General features: G+C 36.3%; 2 protein-coding genes and 1 pseudogene across 3 annotated transcripts; 2 read left to right on the plus strand and 1 right to left on the minus strand.

Moving 5' to 3' along the window:
• The first annotated feature begins 1,496 nt into the window (after positions 1–1,496).
• Positions 1,497–5,101, plus strand: LOC149013156 (putative serine/threonine-protein kinase PBL19; annotated as a pseudogene). Its single transcript, XR_016173945.1, has 4 exons — positions 1,497–2,611; positions 2,978–3,238; positions 3,780–3,902; positions 4,238–5,101. The product of XR_016173945.1 is annotated as a putative serine/threonine-protein kinase PBL19 (transcript).
• A 3,153-nt stretch (positions 5,102–8,254) lies between these two features.
• LOC149013157 (putative serine/threonine-protein kinase PBL19) lies at positions 8,255–14,561 on the plus strand. Its single transcript, XM_089158642.1, is given in 5 exon segments — positions 8,255–9,185; positions 12,604–12,864; positions 13,385–13,507; positions 13,984–14,361; positions 14,364–14,561. Coding segments are annotated over 5 exon segments (1,209 nt in total). The 5' UTR covers positions 8,255–8,843; the 3' UTR covers positions 14,469–14,561.
• A 308-nt stretch (positions 14,562–14,869) lies between these two features.
• Positions 14,870–18,701, minus strand: LOC149013158 (uncharacterized). The gene is made up of 2 exons (XM_089158641.1): positions 18,370–18,701; positions 14,870–18,263 (listed from the first exon to the last, which is right to left on the minus strand). The coding sequence occupies exons 1-2, from the start codon at positions 18,446–18,448 to the stop codon at positions 15,727–15,729; spliced, it is 2,616 nt and encodes an 871-aa protein (XP_089014767.1). The 5' UTR covers positions 18,449–18,701; the 3' UTR covers positions 14,870–15,726.
• Positions 18,702–20,288: the final 1,587 nt, after the last annotated feature.

Genomic DNA, 20,288 nt, shown 5'->3' on the forward strand with positions numbered 1-20,288 from the left:
GAGAAAAAAGTCAAAAGTCTCTATATTATATGATATCTTTGGATTTTATATTTAATTATCTTTTGTCTTATATGATATTTTTTATTTATTAATTACTGTATTTAGTGTATAAAAAATCTTATTACTAATAAGTTCTCTCACTTGGAACTGATGTAAGCATGATGCTCGGATACTTTGGATTGAAGTCATTTTGGTACAGTGGTTTGATATATATATATATCATCATTTTATTTGGAAAGAAAAAAAAAAACTTACAAAATCCTAAGGATAGCGTGCTTTACACTCTTATGCATGAGTAATCATACTTTCAAGAAAATCATTTGAAAATATCAAAAACAAAACTAATTATTGAAGAGAAGTTTTATATTGCTTGAAAAATTGGCGAAAAGATTATAAATGAGTTCTGGAAGTTGTGTCAACGTTGCTTTTTGTTTTTTGGTACGAAGCTGAAAAACTTCATTCACAAACTTGAAAGGAAATACAAACACACATTAAAGAAAAGAAAAAAAATACAAAAGGTAAATGCATGAAAATATAAGATTCGGTCCGAACCAAGGAATGGAAATTTACCAAATATCGTACATGCAATAGACAATTTCATCCAGGCTAAGGAATGGGTCGAGCCCAATAGGCCCTTAGAACAATGGTTGCAGCAACCACAACAATAATTAAGCACAAGGAATACAACATACATATCCTCCATTACAAACGCTCAAAGAGGTGACATGCCACACAGACGGACACAGACACAGTTTGGTAGTTCTGTCAACGTAGCTTTGAGGCATTGCTCATGAGTGAATCTATATTGTCATCATAGAAAGCAAAAAGAGAGAGTAAAGGGTATAGAGATAACATAAGCTATGAGGTTTTATTTGAATTAGAAAATAACATAAATGATTAAATTATTATTATTAATATTATTATTATTTTGTAATTCAAATTCATTCAATCAAAGAAGCACAAACATCCGAGTTACAAAGCTTGGATAACCAAGAAGTGGACCTTGGCCAGTGAACTCTGTTCGGCACAGAAACAGCCATTTTAACCAGGGAGTCAGCACAATTGTTAGTCTCCTTTGGAGAAAAAACGAACACACAATCTAAGAATTTAGAGATAAAAAAATTAATGTCCTTAACCAGATTAAATTATTTGTTTGGTCCAATTTGAAAGGAGCATGGTTCGAAATCATATGATCGTCTTTCTCTGAGAAATAAGTGAAACATAATCGATTCCAATGAATAAATACTATGGCTGAATCATGCATGACATATAAACTATCTATGTGAGCATGCAGTAATGCTGATGTCAAGTCGAAAGAAGAATGTATATAACAATTAAAATATTTTTGATTACCCAAAAAAAAAACAACTAAAATATTTTCTGGTAGGTTGTGACAAATTGAACAATACAAATTAGAATAAAACAATAAGAAATCATTAAAAGGTGATATACAGATATACTAAAACAAAATATCTATACTCGTATAACTCGAAAATTTTCCTTTGTCCATTAAATCCATCAGTCATGTTGCTGCCATTGAATCATCGAAGGGTTTCACACTGGGGAAAATGTTTACAGAAAGAGACAGAAAGATCTGAATCTTTTGTGTTCATAACCCATGTCTTCATATCTTGTCGACCTTAGCTACGACATCCACGATATTTTATTTTGGTTTCTATGGCAGGTACTTCATTTATGAAGTTCAAACTCATAGAACACCTTCCAAGGGGGAAAGTCACTTGATTTGGCAATTGCTATTGGTGAAATTAAACGTCAACAGATCAGGAAACAACAGAAGGAGAAGGGTGGGTGTGTGTTTCACTTCCGGAAGAAGAGAGGATTAGTGTTTTTTCTGCTCTCTGATTTATCTTCGTCTTCATCTACCATAGCAGGGTAGTTGAGGAGCTTCTCAGGGTTTTGTGTCGTTGGATTCTGCTTCAAAGCAACTTTTATTGACTGGGTCTTCTTTATTGCTTCCTTTTTACCTCTTTCATTGGCGGTTTTATTCTCTGGCTCCTATCTGGGTTTCTTCTCTTCACGTTGTTGTTTTCTTAACAAATTTGCTTCTCTTCCAACTGGGTTTCCCCCCTGTTTTCATCCACCAAAAGCAAGTTCTGGGTGTTACCGTCTGGGATTTCTTTTCCTCAGCGCATTGGTTAAAAATCAGGGCACCAGGGTTTATTCAAACCTGTTGCTTTGGTTCCTGATGAACTGAACGGAGAACATACAGGATGCTATGTAGTTAATCGAATTTAGAACTACAAGGCTTGGAACAATGAATTGTATCTGCGACTTCATTGGGAGAAGGAAGTCAACGCCAGAGCTCAATTCTGGAAGCGAACTGGGTAGTTCGCCCACGACTCAAACAAGAAAATCGTCCGATTCTCCTAACTACCAGCGAAGCCTACCTGATTTGTATGAGGAGAAGGCTCACAACCTGCGAGTCTTTACAATTTCGGAGCTTAAGAGTGCCACAAATGATTTTCGTAGGTCGCGTTTGCTCGGTGAAGGTGGATTTGGAAGTGTATATAAAGGTTTCATTAAGTCTCCTACTGTTCAAGGGGAAAAGATGGCCGTTGCGGTGAAGAGGCTTAACAGGGATGGCTTCCAGGTAAGATGAAATATAGTTTGGCAAGAGTCTCTTTATGGTTGATTAGTTCAAAGAATTGGGGAATAGTCCTTTGTGAAATAGGGATGGTTTTGTGATTTCATTGAATTTAAATTCTGGTTATCTCTTGAGTGATGTAGATTCTTCATGTTCTTTTGAATTCTTTGATATCCCTTCATATTATTGGATCCTTTGGTTCAGATGATAATTTCAGATTAGTTCTTTGTGATCCTTAAGATTGTTGCATTTGAATTCTAGTTAACTATGCTTCTTGTTTTCAATTATTGAGACCTTGATAGATATGTTTTCTCTAGTCTATCTGTTGGGTGATGATTAGTATGTTAAAATTCTTTCTTTTTCCCAATTTAGGGTCACAAACAATGGGTGGCAGAAGTTCAGTTTCTTGGTGTTGTTGAGCACCCAAATCTTGTAAAACTTATTGGATACTGTGCTGAAGATGGTGAAAGAGGTATCCAACGATTACTTGTATATGAATTCATGCCAAACAAGACCTTAGAAGATCATCTTTTCAAGCAAGCCATGCCAGTTCTTCCCTGGCAAACGAGATTAAAAATAGTCCTAGGTGCAGCCCGAGGGTTGGCATATCTGCATGAAGATTTGGAATTTCAGGTTTGATTCCAAAACTTATTATTTCAGAGAATCTGATTATGCATTACTTCTAATGGATGATGTCGAACACCTTTTAATCCTTCATTTCAACTGGCATTTTTTTCTTTAATTTGATTTACAGTTGAAAATTAGCCTAGTTTGACAAGTTCCTTTGATTGGGTGGGTGGATTTTGTAGATTGTTGATTCATGTATCACTACATGGTATCATTTTCTAAACAACCTCTTATCTTAATCAAGTTCTTGGATCCTCGATTCCCTGGATCTTTTTTTAATCAAACATTGAGTTTGACGATTAAACTTTACACTGAATTTGAGGACCTCTTGGCTTGATGGATCCAGCCGTTCTTGGTTGTTTTGACTCCATTCTGTATACTGGATTTTCTGAAATACTCTGAAAGATCATTGATAGTTGGGAATCTTGAAAGCTGTCACCATTTATCTTGATTTCAGTTTATTGGATTGACTGTTCATTGCATCACTTTGTTATTGGGTTTTATTTGGTTTGCTGTTATTATACTGTTTCACTCGATTAATGTACAGGTAATATATCGGGATTTTAAATCATCAAATGTCCTACTGGATGAGGATTTCAGGCCTAAGCTATCAGACTTTGGACTTGCAAGGGAGGGACCAGCAGATGGACACTCTCATGTATCTACTGCGGTATGAATTCAGCTTACTTTGAATTCTATGGAAAACTTTTAAGATAGACTAGGGTTGAACCATCACTTAGCTCTTTATTATAGTCAAGGTGTGCATTAAACAACAATGAGGGATGACTGAGCCTACAAGTCTCATATTCCTTCTAAGAGCCTCTTAAAATTTGCCATTGTTAAGATGATCACATTGCTGGTTGCTGGCATTCTTGGGCCAATGGATGCATACCCTGCATAGCCTGATGTGATAGCAGTCAAATGGTGGGATAGATTGGTTACATTTTTAAAAACATGTATTGGATTTTCCTTTCATACACATAAGAATGCATTCTTGCTTATCAGGTGGTGGGGACGTATGGATATGCCGCTCCGGATTACCTTCAGACAGGCCATCTCACAACCAAAAGTGATGTATACAGCTTTGGTGTGGTTCTATATGAGATCCTTTCAGGCAGACGATCATTGGATAGAGACCGCCCAAAATCAGAGCAGAAGCTTTTGGAGTGGGTGAAACAGTTCCCTCCTGAGAGTAGGAAGTTTAGCATGATGATGGACCCACGGCTTCAAAACCAGTATTCGCTAAATGCAGCAAGAAAAATTGCCATATTGGCAAAAGATTGCCTCTGCAAGAATCCAAAAGAACGCCCATCAATGAGCACAGTAGTAGAAAGATTGAAGCAAGCAATCCAATTTCCTAAAGATGGGAACACTCAGAAGAGTTCTGATTCCTCTGAAATCTACCCGGTTGATTATGATTAGTATGTCAAATCCAGTTGGCATCTCCTGCTACTGTGAAGAGGCAGGGATAGCCCAATTAGCAATATTGTGTGAGAGTTAGCATAAGAAGCTTTATGTCTTTCTGATCATGCAGAAGGCGAAATGCCAAAGTGTTCAAGATTTTGGCTGATGTGCTACCTTTTGATTCTTCACGAGGTTTGAATACGCGAATGTCTGATGCAGCTTTTCTAATCTTGCTGAACTGGAGCGGCTCTGCAATCTGAAACGCAACTGCTGCCATAGGAGGAACTAGCAGGCTACCTATGATGTAATTCTTTTTTTCGTGTTCTTTCTTTCTTCTTTTTCTTTTTTTGTCATATACGCTATGGTAACGAATTTTCCTTAAATTTCCAATGTAATACAGTAGAAGAGATTTGATTGAATGTAAGGAGTTTAATGAATTGGAGTTGACAGAGTTGCTGTTTCATGCTGTATGAGCTACTGTTATACATCTACCTTTCCTTCCCTCTCTACCATGCCATTCTTCCAACCCCTCTTTCCCTTTCATCTGTTATTCTTCTTCTCTTCCATTAAGTAGTTTACAAATAATAGAAAAACTGGCTGATTTTGGAAGAAAAGTTGAAAGCACTGGTGGGAAAATGTATACTTCTGTTAAAGATTTTATGGGACAAGATTCTATAATCTCATCACTTAGAAAGGATGGAAATCATCCTTGCGTGTCCAACCAGGTGGGAAAAAAAGATAGCATTCACGTGCATCTGTACACACTACATTATTGGAACCCAACAAACATTTCCAACATTTTTGGCTTCCCCTTGACAGCTCTGGTGCGCTTGCAATCACAAGAAGCAATGTTTCTAATTGGTCAAAATGTTGACCAAGAAAATGAATAAGAAAACAACATAAAGTTTCTGATAGGTTTGATGATTCAGACCACACAGGTCTTTCCAGAAAATTGAACATCTTAAGCTTGGTTCTATGTACTATTGCTTTCAAATTTCCACAGAATATATTTCAATTCAACTTAGTGGTCAAAGTTCTTATGTTAGGATAATAAAAGTTGGAACTGATTAACACTTTGAATAATTTTTAGGGTTACATTAATGTAAGAGGTTAACTTAAGGGATAGTCACATAGATTCATCATCTATCAATTCAGTAATTTTCAACCTGACCCAGTTTTCCATTCTATTTTAGCTTTTAATTGACAAGAGGGCAAAAGGTCTAATTAGAACACCAATTACAGCAAATTTATTTTCCTTCAAAATTTTCTCACACTTTAAATCTAACTTGGCCATTAGAAAAGGGTTAGAATTAGAAAACCAGAAAGTCAATCTGCACATTGGTTTTCTCTTATCTGTGACAAAGAAAAGATCTGAAACTTTGAATTAGATTTCTAGTTACTTGGAGAGATTAAGAATTGAAACCATGCTATCTGTCATCAAATAACAGAACATAATTAAACCCGTGATGACCATTTTTATAGTTTGTCTTTTTGCTTTTTTCTTCCTTCTAAAATACCTCTCTCTCTCTCTCTCTCTCTCTCTCTCTCTTCTGTTCAGGTGTGTACTGAGGTCGGTGTGTACCAGGATAAGCGATAGAAAACTCCTACATCCTCCCTTGAAAATGTCCATTCAAAGCTGGAAAGGTCTCCACATTCTGTATAAAATATAAATAATAATACAATTTTTTAACCAAAAAAATAACAATACTAAATTTCTTCACCACTTTATGAAAGATCAAATGGTTAGGTTAGAATTTTTCCATCATGAGGTCTTGCGTTCATATGTGACTTTAAGACTATGTCAACTTCATATTCAACATACAAATCTCTACCCACAGAGAAGTAAAAAGTTCACAAAAAATAATTTCAAAAGGTAATAAAAGACAGCTTTTTCTTCCACCATTTGGTAAGAGAGAAGAAACAGAAAGTCTGCATTGACAGTAGTCACAGCCCACAATCAAGTTATATATTACTAGATATTTTTTGAGAGAAAATATTTAAAGTCTAGAGTCAAGATTTTAATGGATAGGGAGGAAAATCTTTAAAACCATTTTCTCCAATCTACATTGGATCCCTTTATTTCTATAGTTTTGTTGATAGATATTCGAGAGAATATTATTTGTAAGTGGATGACATGTTGACAATTAGAAGCATGACATGCCAAAAAAGTGAAGGGTACAGAGGAGACAACATAAGGAGTTGCTTGGATCATGCGCATGACCGTCAAGCCGAGATTTCAGATTGTTAGATTTGAAATCTCGGCCAAAACTGAATCTCGACCGTTGAATTTCAATGGTCGAGATCGAAATTTTGACCAAAATTTTCTATTTGACGGCCCATAGTGTGTGGCTTGATATGTGCAGGACCCAAGCAAGATTCTTTATTTGCCTTAGTGAGTATATAAAATTTTGTTTAAAAAAAATTTATTATTGTTTTGATTACATGTTTTAGATCAAACAATACCATTGAATTCTTTTCTATGAATTATAAAAAGGCACTGCATCTAGCAACACGAGAGCAATATGTCAAATAAAATATGAGAAGCTCACAATATGAAAATTTAATAAGTTTTTTAAATAAACAAGATAATATTATTCTATTCTATTCAAGGTGTTAGGACAAAAGAACAAGAGGTATTATGTTAAACGGAGTGACCGTTTCGTGTATAGTGGAAAGAGAGAGATAGTAACAAGTGCCAGCATGCGCTTTGATCTAAGTAGAAAATTATTTTTGACCGATCATTATAGTAGTTTGTGAATGTATACTCAACATATCTCTATAATATTAAGTATGACAAGGTACATATTACTTATCCACTAAGTTTATGCATTAATGAAATTTTGTTAAAAAAAAAAGTTTATGCATTAATTTGTTGGACTTTAAATAATATAATGATTAAAAAAATAATTTTATTTATAATAATTTTATATGCAATTATTATATTTTTAAAAATGATTAATTATTAGAAAATCTATTGTATTTTCAAGCGCGATGCAATAAGTATATTATAGAAAATGTACCTAACAATATTAGAAAAAAATGTCAATTCATCGTACATAAACATAGTCCAATCAAGTAGACTGTGAGGGTTGACAACAATTCTAAATATAGTTAGATCAAAAGAAATAATTAAATTCTTATTTCTTTTTAATATGGTATAATCATAAAATGCTTTCAAGGGGATTTTTTCTTTCTGTTTTTCCCATAGAAATGATCTAATCATGTATGTTAACAGTTTGTCATGTAATAGTTAATAAGAGATCCTACCATTTACTTCTATAAATCAGAGAGTTTTCTTTATTCTTTTTCCCTTGATTTCTCTGATCAACATTCCTTTCTTGTGATGAAGGCTGGTCAAGATAGGCGGGCGGGTAACTGGTTTTGGTGAAATTAAAAAATTTAGAAATTTCCTGGAAATCAAAGATGATGAGTTGGAAGAACAAGAAAAGGCAGAAGAGTCTCTTAGACCGCGTCGATCTTGTCTACATGGAAAAAGGAAATGGACAAAGCAATTAAAATAATGATATAAGCAGGTGGAGAAACAAAGAAAAAAAAAAGGGTCTTGTGTAAAATACCGACAAATTTCTTTCGTAATTTTCACTTCATTGAATTCTGGTTTTAATGGCTGTATCGACTTCATCTATCATAAATGGGTTGTTGGGAGCTTCACAAGGTTCTTGTCTTACTGGGTCCTTCTATATTGCTTTCATTTTCATCCCTGCCTCAGCTTCTCTTATCTGGGTCGTGTCGTTATCATCTCATTTTTACCCTTTTTTCTGCTCTTCTGTTTTCTTCTCCTGCTTTTGATTGGTTCAGAAAACCTCAATTCTCTTCTTGGTCTCCTTTCTCGCCTGGATAAAGATTTTTCTATCTTTTCTGATCATTATTTTTTATTAAGGTTTCATTAGCCCTTGTTTCCCACTTCCTGACTGGGTTTCGTCTTTCCATCTTTATTTTCTTAACAAATTTGCTTTCTCTTCTCTACTGGGCTATTTTCCTCTCTGCTTTCTTTAATTCATATCTTTCGTTTCCCATTTTTGCTGTTGCTTTTCCTCGTGGGTTTTTTTTGTTTTCCCACAACACTGGTTAAAATCAGGCAGAATGGTTTCTTTAAAGCTGTTGCTTCCGTTCCTACGGTGAATTGTGCAGAGACCAGGCTAGTTGTGATAGGTGCTTGAATTTAGAACAGATTATACAGTTCTGAAGAATGAAGTGTTTTTACGGCTTCAGTCGGAAAAACAAACCGAAGTCAGCACCGGAGCTCAAAACTAGAAACCCACCGGATAGTTCGCCAAGAGCTCAGGCTAGCAAATCTTCGGGTTCCTCTTCTATGCAGCGAAGTCTCCCTGAGTTGTATGAGGAGAAGGCCCACAGCTTGAGAGTTTTTACCATCGATGAGCTTAGGAACGCAACAAGTGATTTTAGTAGGTTGCTGAAGATCGGGGAAGGTGGATTTGGGAGTGTATATAAAGGCACCATTATATCTCCCGGTGTTAATGGGAAACGGATGGTTGTTGCCATAAAGAAGCTTAACAGAGACGGCTTGCAGGTATGGTCTCTTTCTGGTTGATATTTTTTATGCCAAAATGTTTTAATTAGTGGGTAGCGCTTTGCTGAATTTAGTCTAGAAAGGTTGTGTTATGATCCCATCAGTTTGAATTCTTGCTATCTGTTTATTAATGTAGATTAAATAAATTCTTTCTTGCTGTTTGTTTGAGTTCTTGGTGACCCCTTTAACTTATTGGATCCTTTTATTGAAATGAATGTGATCACAACTTGTAATGATAAAGCTCAATTCAATTATATGACCCATTATTACTTGTTGTGTCTTCCTCTATATTTTTCTGAGGGTTAACACATTTCAAAAGAAAATTGGCAAATTATGGAGTATTTTAGCTTTACCCTTAATCTTCCTGGTCATTCATGGAATTGCAATAATTTTAGCAGTTCTATACTTTTAAGAGCATTAACAGAAGTGTGTGCAACTTTGATGACCCAAGTATGAGCTGATCTGCAGGTCGTGGGTTCAACTCTCGCCAAGACATATATAATATCTCCATCCCCTACATTAATATAAAAAGCGCCTTTGTATCGAAAAAGTATGAGCTGATCTGTTCTTTTGAGCAAGTGGCATTTATGGGGGTCTGCTTTTGCTGGCACTTTTAAGACGGGATATCAGGATACTTGTATATTGGGAGCATAAGCTGAAAGTTACTTACTGTTCTTAACTTCATATTAAAGGGAAGAGAAGTGAAATTGGTTTAAAAAGAAAATTTTGTAATCATTACCTAACATGATTCAGTGATCTACCTCAAATTCTTTCATTTTTAGTAACTGAACTGCTTTGATGTAAACTTTATCATACTTTAAAGTCTCATGGAATTGATTGCAAATTAAAAAAAAATTTGATAGTAAATTTGGAAGCATTTGCATGGGCACATTGCAGTTTGTTATGTAGAAGACAATGACAAAAGAACGAGAATCAATTGGTGGGCATTTCTATGCCTCTTGCTACGAACCTCTCCAAGAATTTAATTGTCAAATTTGAAATGATTTAGAGCTAGTTAGACAATCATGATTTGAAATGATTATAATTATGTTTTTCCTTCTTTTTGTTTAATTTCACTTCCCTTTATAACTTCTGCAACCAGATAGCCAAAGTGTGTAATTAAAGTTTTTCTTTCCTGCTTTCTTTCATTCTTCTTTTCTGGCAGCCGCATGGAAATAAAAATACTACCACTCCAATACACCCCCCCCCCAAACATATTTCCATCTAAATGCTGCATTTCTGTGGTGCACATTGCTTTGTTATCTGAAATACAAAGACATGAGAATAAGGATCAGTTGTAGTCATGAACTATATATATCATTATTCATGTTCTATTGTTTTTTGTAATTGAAGTTCTATCTTTGATATGTATAGGAATCAGAATGAACAATTTCATCTTTTGTTTTAAAGCCTCCAAATCTTAGATATAGACCTGGTTTTAGTTACATATTGCAGCCATTATGGCTTTGAATTCCTGTGGGTTTATCATATATGCATTTGAAAGATGACTTAGTGACTTCATGAATGTGATATGATTTTTATGTTATTTATTTTTGAATATATGATTGGTAATGATAAATAAACCAGGATTCATGGATTGGCTGGGATGATAGGGTTAACCCTGATAATATTGCAACTTTGCTTTCAAGAGTATGGAGTTGTACCTTGTATATCAAGGCATCTAGTTGTAAGAGATAATTCTAGTGTATGGTGCACTGATGTCTTGTTTGTATAATTCAATTGTAAGAATTACTGTGCTGCTGGTTGTTTATGATACTTCTATGAGGGAATCAATAAAATAATTTCTCAAAATTTTTTTGTTACATGCATGTTCTAATAAAGGATATAGGCTAATCTGTTGAGGAATCTGGTTAGCTTGATCCTGATAAGATACCGACACCGAATAATCATCAGTATCAGCATCAGCTGAGATTGACACCGATACCATATCTATAATCTTGGTTACTTATGGAATATAACTTTAGATTTCCATCCTTCTATTCTCTATTGAGGAGGTTCAGCTAAACCAACTTTTATGAAGATGTTGTTTTTAGGTAGAGGACGTTACATGTTCTCGTGGAGTGCTATTGTCAGCATCTTGGAGAGTATAATGAGTATATGCTATTTACTAAGAAAATGGTTCATTTTTCCTTTCTTCATTTTCTTCTCATGGGCAAGTTTTCTCCTTGTAAATTCTGTTTCTTCTAAGAATTTCAGGATGCATTATGCTTTCAGTAGAAATAAAGTGGGTGTTGATGAGATCCACTGTCAAATCCCTTTTGAGTTTACTGTCTCTATCTGTTTTTTTTTTTAAAAAAAAAACCCTTGAAATTAAAATATCAAGGGCATTCACTATGAAAATGCCATAAATATTTTTTGAATTAGGTAATTTTAATGATTATTCTGAAGAAAAAGTGAGCTGCTCTATTTGTAGAACAACAGCAATTATGATATATTGTTAAATAAGTTCACTGTTGAAGGAAATAAATGCAATATAGGCCTAACCAATTCTCAGGTTGTTCACTGATACCAATTTTAGTTTAATATTATAGGACACCAAATCGACAGATTAATTTCTTCTGCATCCTTTGTACTTTCTCATATGTCTATTACCCTCTTTCTGTGCTATCATAGTTCACTAGGTAGAACATTCCAGTGGATGTATCATGGGGAGAGGAAAACCCTATGACCACCCCTTTTCTGCTGTAATTCTTGTTGGAAGGTTAGTCAGATTGCAGTTTGTTGATTGTTTATGAATGCAGTCCACAAATTTAATGTGCCTGTTCAGTAGGGATAATCAGTTACTTCTGCTATTGCTATCATTAATGTCACCATTATTATTGTGAGCATCACTTAAATATTCAATTTTTATTATTTAGTAGCTGTTTCATTTTTTTGGAGATAACACGACTGACTTAAGGAGGGACCCCCCCCAGTAGGGCATAATAAGAAAAGAATGTGCTGCATGGTTTTACCTTCTTTTGCATCCCAATCTGAAGTCAATACAACATCAGAGTGGATTAATAAATTTTACTGGGAAAATATGCATTTGTTATTTATTTATTTATCACTGAGCAGTTTGGAGTTTCTGTAATTTAATTGGATGAGTAGATATATATCGAGGTTGTGTTATTTAACATGCCCATTCTTAGGTTCTTATTTCATCAGTCCATGGTTCGTCTTACTATGTTAAAATGTTATAGAGAGCATCAAGGTATTAGTCAAGGTGTGGTTTCAAAACTTGCTTCACAGAAAACATTTGCCAAATTGGTGAAATTTGAATAGTTCTTTTGTGTGTATATTTTTTCCTTAATTATGTGTTTGTTTTAAATTACTGGTCACTTTGATGCATGTAATTTCTTCAGCTTATTTGCTAGGTAATGATTAGTTCCTGCAATTCTTTCTTTTCCTCATTTAGGGTCATAAACAATGGCTGGCAGAAGTTCAGTTTCTTGGTGTTGTCGATCACCCAAATCTTGTAAAACTCGTCGGATACTGCGCTGTAGATGGTGAACGAGGCATCCAACGATTACTTGTATATGAATTCATGCCAAACAAGACCTTAGAAGATCATCTTTTCAGCCGGGCTCTGCCAGTTCTACCCTGGATAACGAGATTAAAGATAGTCCTCGGTGCAGCCCAAGGGCTGAGGTATCTGCATGAAGAATTGGAAGTTCAGGTCTCACTCCGAAAACTTATTTCTTGACACAAAATTGAATATGCATGGCTTATAATGGATGATGTAGACCTTTTGATCCTTCATTTTAACCTACTCTTCTTCTCTAATTTGATTTATACTAGGAATTGTAATGGATTTTTGTCAATTATTGATCCATGTATCACCAGATGATATGATTTGCTAAAAAGAAACCTCTTAGGATCTTACCATAATCAAGTTCTACATTCCCAGATTTTATCTGGGGTTGAGTTGGTTGTCGAAATAAATATTGAGTCCTTGTGATCTGATGGGTCAAGCCCTTCTTGATTGTATCCACTCTATTCCATACATTGGAGTCTCTAAAGTGCTCTGGAAGATCATTGATGCTCCAAAGTAGATTGAATGATTATTAAAGTTGGAAATCTTGAAAGCAATAGCTGTATATTGGGTTTTAGTTGATCAGGTTGACTATTATTATCTCATTCTTAGGTTTTCGTTTGTTTAGTGTTGTTATCCTATCTCACATATGCTTAATATACAGGTAATATATCGGGATTTTAAATCATCAAATGTGCTACTGGATGAAAGTTTCAAACCAAAGTTATCAGACTTTGGACTTGCAAGGGAGGGACCAGCAGATGGACGCTCTCACGTATCTACAGCAGTATGTATTCAGCACACTTTGCATTCACAGGATAACTTATAAGATGGACAAGGGGTGAACTAACATATTTATATTACCCCAAAAAAAGGAAAAGAACTACCTTATAATATTTATAGTACAAACTTTTTATAGCAAGGAGGGATGACAGAGCCTACAAGTTTATCAGCCCTGTTGATAGCCATTCTTAAAATTTGCCAATAGCTAAGCTGGTCCCAGCCTCTGGTTACTGCCATTCTTAGGCTTTGTTTGGTATGCATTCTTGGAATAGGTTCTTGTCTAAAGTACATTCTGAGGGAGAGAAAATAGAGAAACATTGGTTTTCAAGATGTGTTCTAAGTCTAGAATATATTCCAGCATACTAGTCTCTTGTGTAATAACAGTCAAATGGTGGGATACTTGGTTTTGATAGATCACATTTTTAATTATGATGATGAATTCTCTTTTCATATACATTAGGATGCATTCTTTGTTTTCAGGTGGTGGGGACTTATGGGTATGCTGCTCCAGACTACGTCGAGACTGGCCATCTCACAACCAAGAGTGATGTATACAGCTTCGGTGTGGTTCTATACGAGATCCTTACAGGTCGAAGGTCATTGGAGAGAAACCGCCCAAGATCAGAGCAAAAGCTTGTGGAGTGGGTAAAACAATTCCCTGCGGAGAGTCGAAAGTTCAGCATGATAATGGACCGACGACTTCAAAACCAGTATTCTTTAAATTCAGCAAAGCAAATTGCCAAATTGGCAGACAGTTGCCTGAGCAAGGCCCCAAAAGAACGTCCATTGATGAGCACAGTTGTAGAAAGCTTGAAGCAGGCAATCCATACAGAAGAAGAAAACACCCCGAAAAGTTCGTGAGTCCTCTAAAGATCCACCTGGTTGACTCTGATGAGAAATCAAATCCTGTTGGCATCTCTCAATCTTCGAAGAGGTGGATGGCTCACCTGGCCACAGTTGAGTGAGAATTGCAATGTGGTCGCTAGAAGATTTATAATTTTGCAGAGATATATAAATATAATGAGATCATTCCCTTTGTCACTCAGGGTATGAATCACAATTCTGCCCAACCATTCAAATTTAGGGGCATGAGCATTAAGCTTACAAACGAAGAAGGCTGCTGCGAGAAATACTAGTTAGCCAGAATACATCTGTCTTCCAACGCTACTCTACTTGTTCTTTTCGGGTGGAGAAACCCATGAAAACAAAGCGGCTATTTTATAGTTTTCCAACCTGATTTGTAAGTTAAATGAAGCAGTTGATGTAATTATATTATCTAATTCTTGTTAAATATGTTTGAAGTGTTACCAAGAGAAAATGTATGGAATTATTATAGAACTACTTTCAGAGTTTAGACTTTGGAGTGAAGTTGTGGAAGGAAAATAATGGGGTTTTAGGTTACGCTTCAAAGATCTAGCTCAACTTTAGATGCTGATACTTCCACTCTGTTCCTCGATATCTACTCTTTTACTTTTTGGGAAGCTTCAGTCGAAGGTAAATAATAACCAAGAAGAATATAGTTAGCATACCATTGAAGCGTTGTCCAAATGACATTATTGGCAATAGATATATTTGGTTGTAAGTTGCACTAAAAACATGTTTAGCTTGCATGGTAAATTGGATGTGCCAATGTCAGTCAAAAGTAGGAAAAAGCTCCAGCAGACTAGTTCGCTTACAGAAGATCCACCAAAGCCTAATGAAGCAGAGCACTGCTCGACCACTTCCTTTGCTCACTTTGAATGACAATGGTGGGTTAACAAAGAAAGAAAAAGGAACTTCATAGGGTTGATGGAAATACTGCAGGGGTCTCAACCACAGCTTCAAAACTTCAATCTTGTGTGTAAACCATGTACACAGTCTTGCACTTTTAGTGGTCTGTGATACACTCGGGCTCAAAAGCAGATATTGGACCAAAATTTTTGATTGAATTTTCTCATATGTCATCTAAACGATTCTAAAGTTAATAGAAGACTACAACAATAGTACAAGTAGGGGAAGATAGGCTCCCAACAAATTAATCTGGTAACAGGGTGAAGGAAAGACCACCCTTGTCAGCCGCCTAATCCTTTATATCTCCTGGAATCAATGCCTTTTTACTTCTAGCGCAATCAGGGAAAGACCACCTCTAAGTTCCCTTTCTCTCAATGAATCTGTACAAATGAAATCCTGATGCCCAGTAGAATTGTCCTGCTAGTTTGGCCTTGTGAAATCCATTAAACTAGGTCATATTTGCAGCAAGTATTTATTATCCAACTCAACAGGAGGCTTATTTCTGTATAGATATTCATATGTCATGTACATGAGAAAGTCGAGGAAGACATTCATCCCTGAATTCTCTTTTGAAATTTCTGCACCTTCCTGCAGGTCAAGAGAAGCTCGGTCCAAAATTTTATCTGTAATCCAATCCAAAACAAGGGGAATTTCATGAAACTTCTGGCCCCACATCAAGGCTCTATCAGGCATCCCTTGCTTGCGGAAGTGAGAGAGTAATAAATTAACAGTGGCAACATTAGGAGCAAAACCCATCCTAAGCAACTTTGCTGATAATATCATAGCTCGATCCAGTATGTCACTGCAAACACTGTTCATCATAGTGTTGTATGTTACGGTGTTAGGAACAATACCTGATGAAACAAGCTCATCCAACATTCTCACAGCATGGCTGATCCGGTGGATACTGCAGCAACTATGAATCCGTATATTATACGTAAAGATATCAGGGTCACACCAGCTAGCATGCATTTTACTCAGAAAAACTTCAGTGTTAACCATGTCAAAAGCCTTACAATACCCACTTATCAAGGTATTGTATGTAACAATATCAGGGGTTAACCCAATCCTGTGCATGTGCATAAATACATCCTTTGCTGAATTCATCCAGCCCCGTTTACAATACCCGTTAATGATCATATTAATAGAGAATATATCCGGGAGAAGTCCTCTTTTACTCATCTCCTCCTTCAACCTCTCGGCTTCACTCAACTTTCCACAATTAACAAATCCACCAATCAATGAGTTATAGGTGAAGTTGTTAGGCACAAAACCCCTCCTCAGCATTTCTACAAATGCTCCATAAGCCTTATCCACAAGACCTGATTTTGAAAGCCCATTGATGAAAGCTGAGAATGCAACCACATCTGGAGATATCCCTCTCTGTTCCATCTCTTCCCACAACATCTGGGCCCCTTCTGTGTCTTCCATCCTAAAATAACCATCTAAAAGCAAAGTGAAAGCTACTCGGTTAATGGGGAAACCCTTCTCTATCATCTTACCCATAAGTTCTCCAGCCTCTATTACCCTACCTTTTTTGCACAAGCCCATAAGCAGCGAACTACAAGTGGAGGATGAAGGTGTCAGACCAAATTGTGTCATAACCCTGTAAGCTTCAAAGGCCTTGTTATCTACCCCCGCTTTGCTATAACCTGCAATTACTGAGTTAAATGCAACAACAGTAGGAAGTACCCCCTTCTCAAGCATATCCTGTAGGAAATCCATAGCCTCATCAAGCTTACCAGCCCAACACAACCCTGCAACCGAAATATCTGACAATGAATGATTAGGAACCAAACTTGACATGGATATATCCCCCAATAACCTGTCTCTATCTTCTTCACTCCCAAACTTATCATGCCCAGCAAAGAGAATGTTAAAAGTTACACCATCAGGAGCTATGCCCTTAACCCGCATTTCCTCGTATAGTAAATTAGCCTGCCCAATCTCTCTTGCCTTGACATATCCGTCAATGAGGATGTTATACATGGCCGTGTTTGGAACAATACCAACATCTTGAAGTCCATCAAAGATTGCTCTTGCATTTTCCATATTCCCCTCCTTGCATAAAGCATTAATAAGTGTACCAAAAGTAACAACACTTCGACTGCAATCCACATAGATCATCCAACGGATCCAATGAAAGGCATCAGCTGTTCTGCCACTGATGCAGTACGCGTTGATCAAAATGTTACATGTAAAGACATCAGGTTTACAGTGGAATTTGCACATCAAGTGCAGCAGACTCTCCCCAACTTGAAGATGTCCTCTTTTACAGAACCCATGAACTATAACGTTGAAAATAAAATTATTAGGAGCAGGTCCTTTATGAATCAAATCCTTGAACAATTTCCAAACACTACTATAATCACCCCTCTGAAGTAAAAGCTTGAAAAGAATACACATGGCAGACAAACTCGGTCTCAATCCAAGGTTCCTTATTCTACCCAAAAGCTCCATTGCATCCGTAACCATACCAACCTTCATAAAAGCCCTCATAAGTGAATCAAGAACCGAGAAATCCGACTGGTAAAAATGGTGATCCCTCCACATAAAATCCACCACATCTTTACATCTACCAGGTTCAACTCTTGCAATTACCCAAGAAAGAACATCCTGCGAAAGGTAACGAATCTCCTTCGCGGCGAGAAGTTGAGCCACAAGACAACACGACTGAATTGAGCTCTCTGGATCATTCCGAAATGCAAACTTGAAGAACGCAAAAGCCGATTGACGATCATTAAAAAATTTCATGATCCTTATCAGGAAAACGGGGCAAAAACTTTGAGAAAACTCCTTCAAAATATATCCTTGTTTTCGTTTGATCATTTTCGACAACCCAACCACAATTAAACGCCTTTCATGCGGATTAACGACATTAGGCAAATCCAAGTTTCCAAAAGGCAAGAACTGATCTAAAAAATCGAAATTTGTAACGCTGGTGGAGGTAATAAGAGTAGCAGAAGCAGAAGAAGAGTTCCTTGTTTGACCATTTAGGATTTTTCGTGGGTTTGCGACTGAGAACAAAATTAGGGTTTTGAAGAAGTCGTTCATATGGGTGGTGGGTTTTGCTGGGAACCAGAGAGGAGAAGTGCCACATACCTTGTTGACCAAGTGATGTACCGGACACAACGTAGCAGACATCAGCAACAGACGAACTGTTGCAGAGCTTCATCTCCCAGCAAAGGCTGTCTTCAAACTAATGGAGTTTCTTCTGCAATGGTCAGTGATACTGGTCTGCATTGACGCAGCTCTTACTAGGATTACTATAGACGAATAACAGCCATCCTCTAACCGAATCTGGGCTATGGTTTCGATTCCAGTTTTTAGATCCAGCGATAAGTAGCAGTTCCTTAGCGACCCATGAGGTCTTCCTTTTGGTGCAAGCATACCATGAGGATTTTTCCTTTGGCGGCTGATAACTGAGAACTCCCCTCCCCTAAAATAAAGATACAACTTTCATTCATTTTGTTTTGTTGTTGTTGTTGGATTTTTTTAGTGGTACTTCCATTTTATTTTTCTCAACTCCACTACATAATAGTGGTGGACCGGTGGTAACTAGAAGACTTGTAAATGGATAGTCCAAATTCGTCTTCTAAATTTACATTTGTATTAGTTTAATCGTATCCTATCCGGAGTTTTTATTATCGAAAACATTTTACGGATTCAAATAATTGCTTATGTGGTCGGATAATATCCGGACAAAACTTACCTGGATAGGATAAAGTATTCAACATTTTTTTCTTCTAAAAATAGATGATAATCAAATTCGGATGCCGGTAATTGGAAATCGAAAATTATTGAGTTAAATTAAAGTATTTAACATTTTTTTCTAAGAAAGGGGCTAATAATCGGATTCAAAAACTAATAATCGGTAATGGTAATTGGTAATCGGAAATAAAAAATATAAAAAAATGACAATCACCAATCAATAATCAGATAGTTTATCGGATCGGATTATTATCGAATATCCAATAAAGTTTCGGATTTGAATTCGGATGCCTTCTCTAAATTACTACCGGATTCTGATTCGGATTTGGATAGCGATTTTGCTAATCGGATTCAGATAGCGGTGTATCCGAGCCGAATCTGATCCGTTTACAGGTCTACTTACGAGCCCTATCAAGGTTTAATATCTAATTCATTTTATTAGTATTTATATAGGTCCCACTACTATTATATGGTGAGGAAAAGTCAGCAGATTATATTGTTTTCTCTTGACTGGGAGGAGATCTAGATTCATTATTATATGGGGATCCCCACCCCCATTGAGTTTGCTTTGGAAATTTTATACCATGCTTTGCTTTTCCAATTTTTTTTTTTTTTCCTTCCACGGGAGTTTTTTTTTTTTTGGTCAACTTTTCATTAAATCAAACCGACATACTAGTGAGTGTTGAAAGCCCTCTCCATTGACACTTGATGTAAATCTTTTTACAAGTAGCTCCTTTTTAAATTGGATGGACTTCGTTTATTTAATTTAGCAGCCCTCGTAATTTAGATATAGCTAACTCAATTTGGTCATCCTATGTTTGGTGGTGTATCTCTTAACTTTTTTATGTAACTTTATGGACACATGTCACTCATTCATAAGGAAATGTACCACATCCTTTCCTTGTCAAAAATGGACGGGATAAAATTCCCTTTGGATCTACCTGAGCCTCTTCAATCTCCTCCAATAGATTCGAATGAGGTATATCCTTCTCGTTTTAATATATACCGATGCTGCTTGGGATTCTTTGTCTTTTTTAGATGGTGGAAGGAGCTTAATCTGAGATCCTAGAGGCAAGTTCATCTCTGCAATTTCCAGTTTTAGCAAAGGATGGTCAACAGTTGCTGCCGAATTGGAGGCAATAAGAGATGGTATTCAACTTGCTCAAGCTTTGCAGATTTTCAAGGTTACAATTTACTCAGATTGTGTTGAAGCAAGACATGCTTTAAACAATGAATCCACTTCTTTGGATTGGATCGGATCGGCTATGGCTAATTGCTCAAATTTTACATTTAAATATAAGTTT

This window comes from Hakea prostrata, chromosome 6 (genome assembly GCF_041222555.1).
Source record: "Hakea prostrata isolate BN-2017 chromosome 6, UWA_Hpros_2, whole genome shotgun sequence".
NCBI classification, from domain to species: domain Eukaryota; kingdom Viridiplantae; phylum Streptophyta; class Magnoliopsida; order Proteales; family Proteaceae; genus Hakea; species Hakea prostrata.

What these genes read in the sequence shown, in the direction of transcription:
- LOC149013158 (XM_089158641.1), bottom strand. Translation starts at nt 18,448, where the DNA reads ATGAAGCTCTGCAACAGTTCGTCTGTTGCTGATGTCTGCTACGTTGTG. An exon ending in ACTTGGTCAACAAGGTATGT is followed by an intron (nt 18,264 to 18,369) that starts GGCACTTCTCCT and finishes AAATCCTAAATG; the next exon opens with GTCAAACAAGGAACTCTTCT.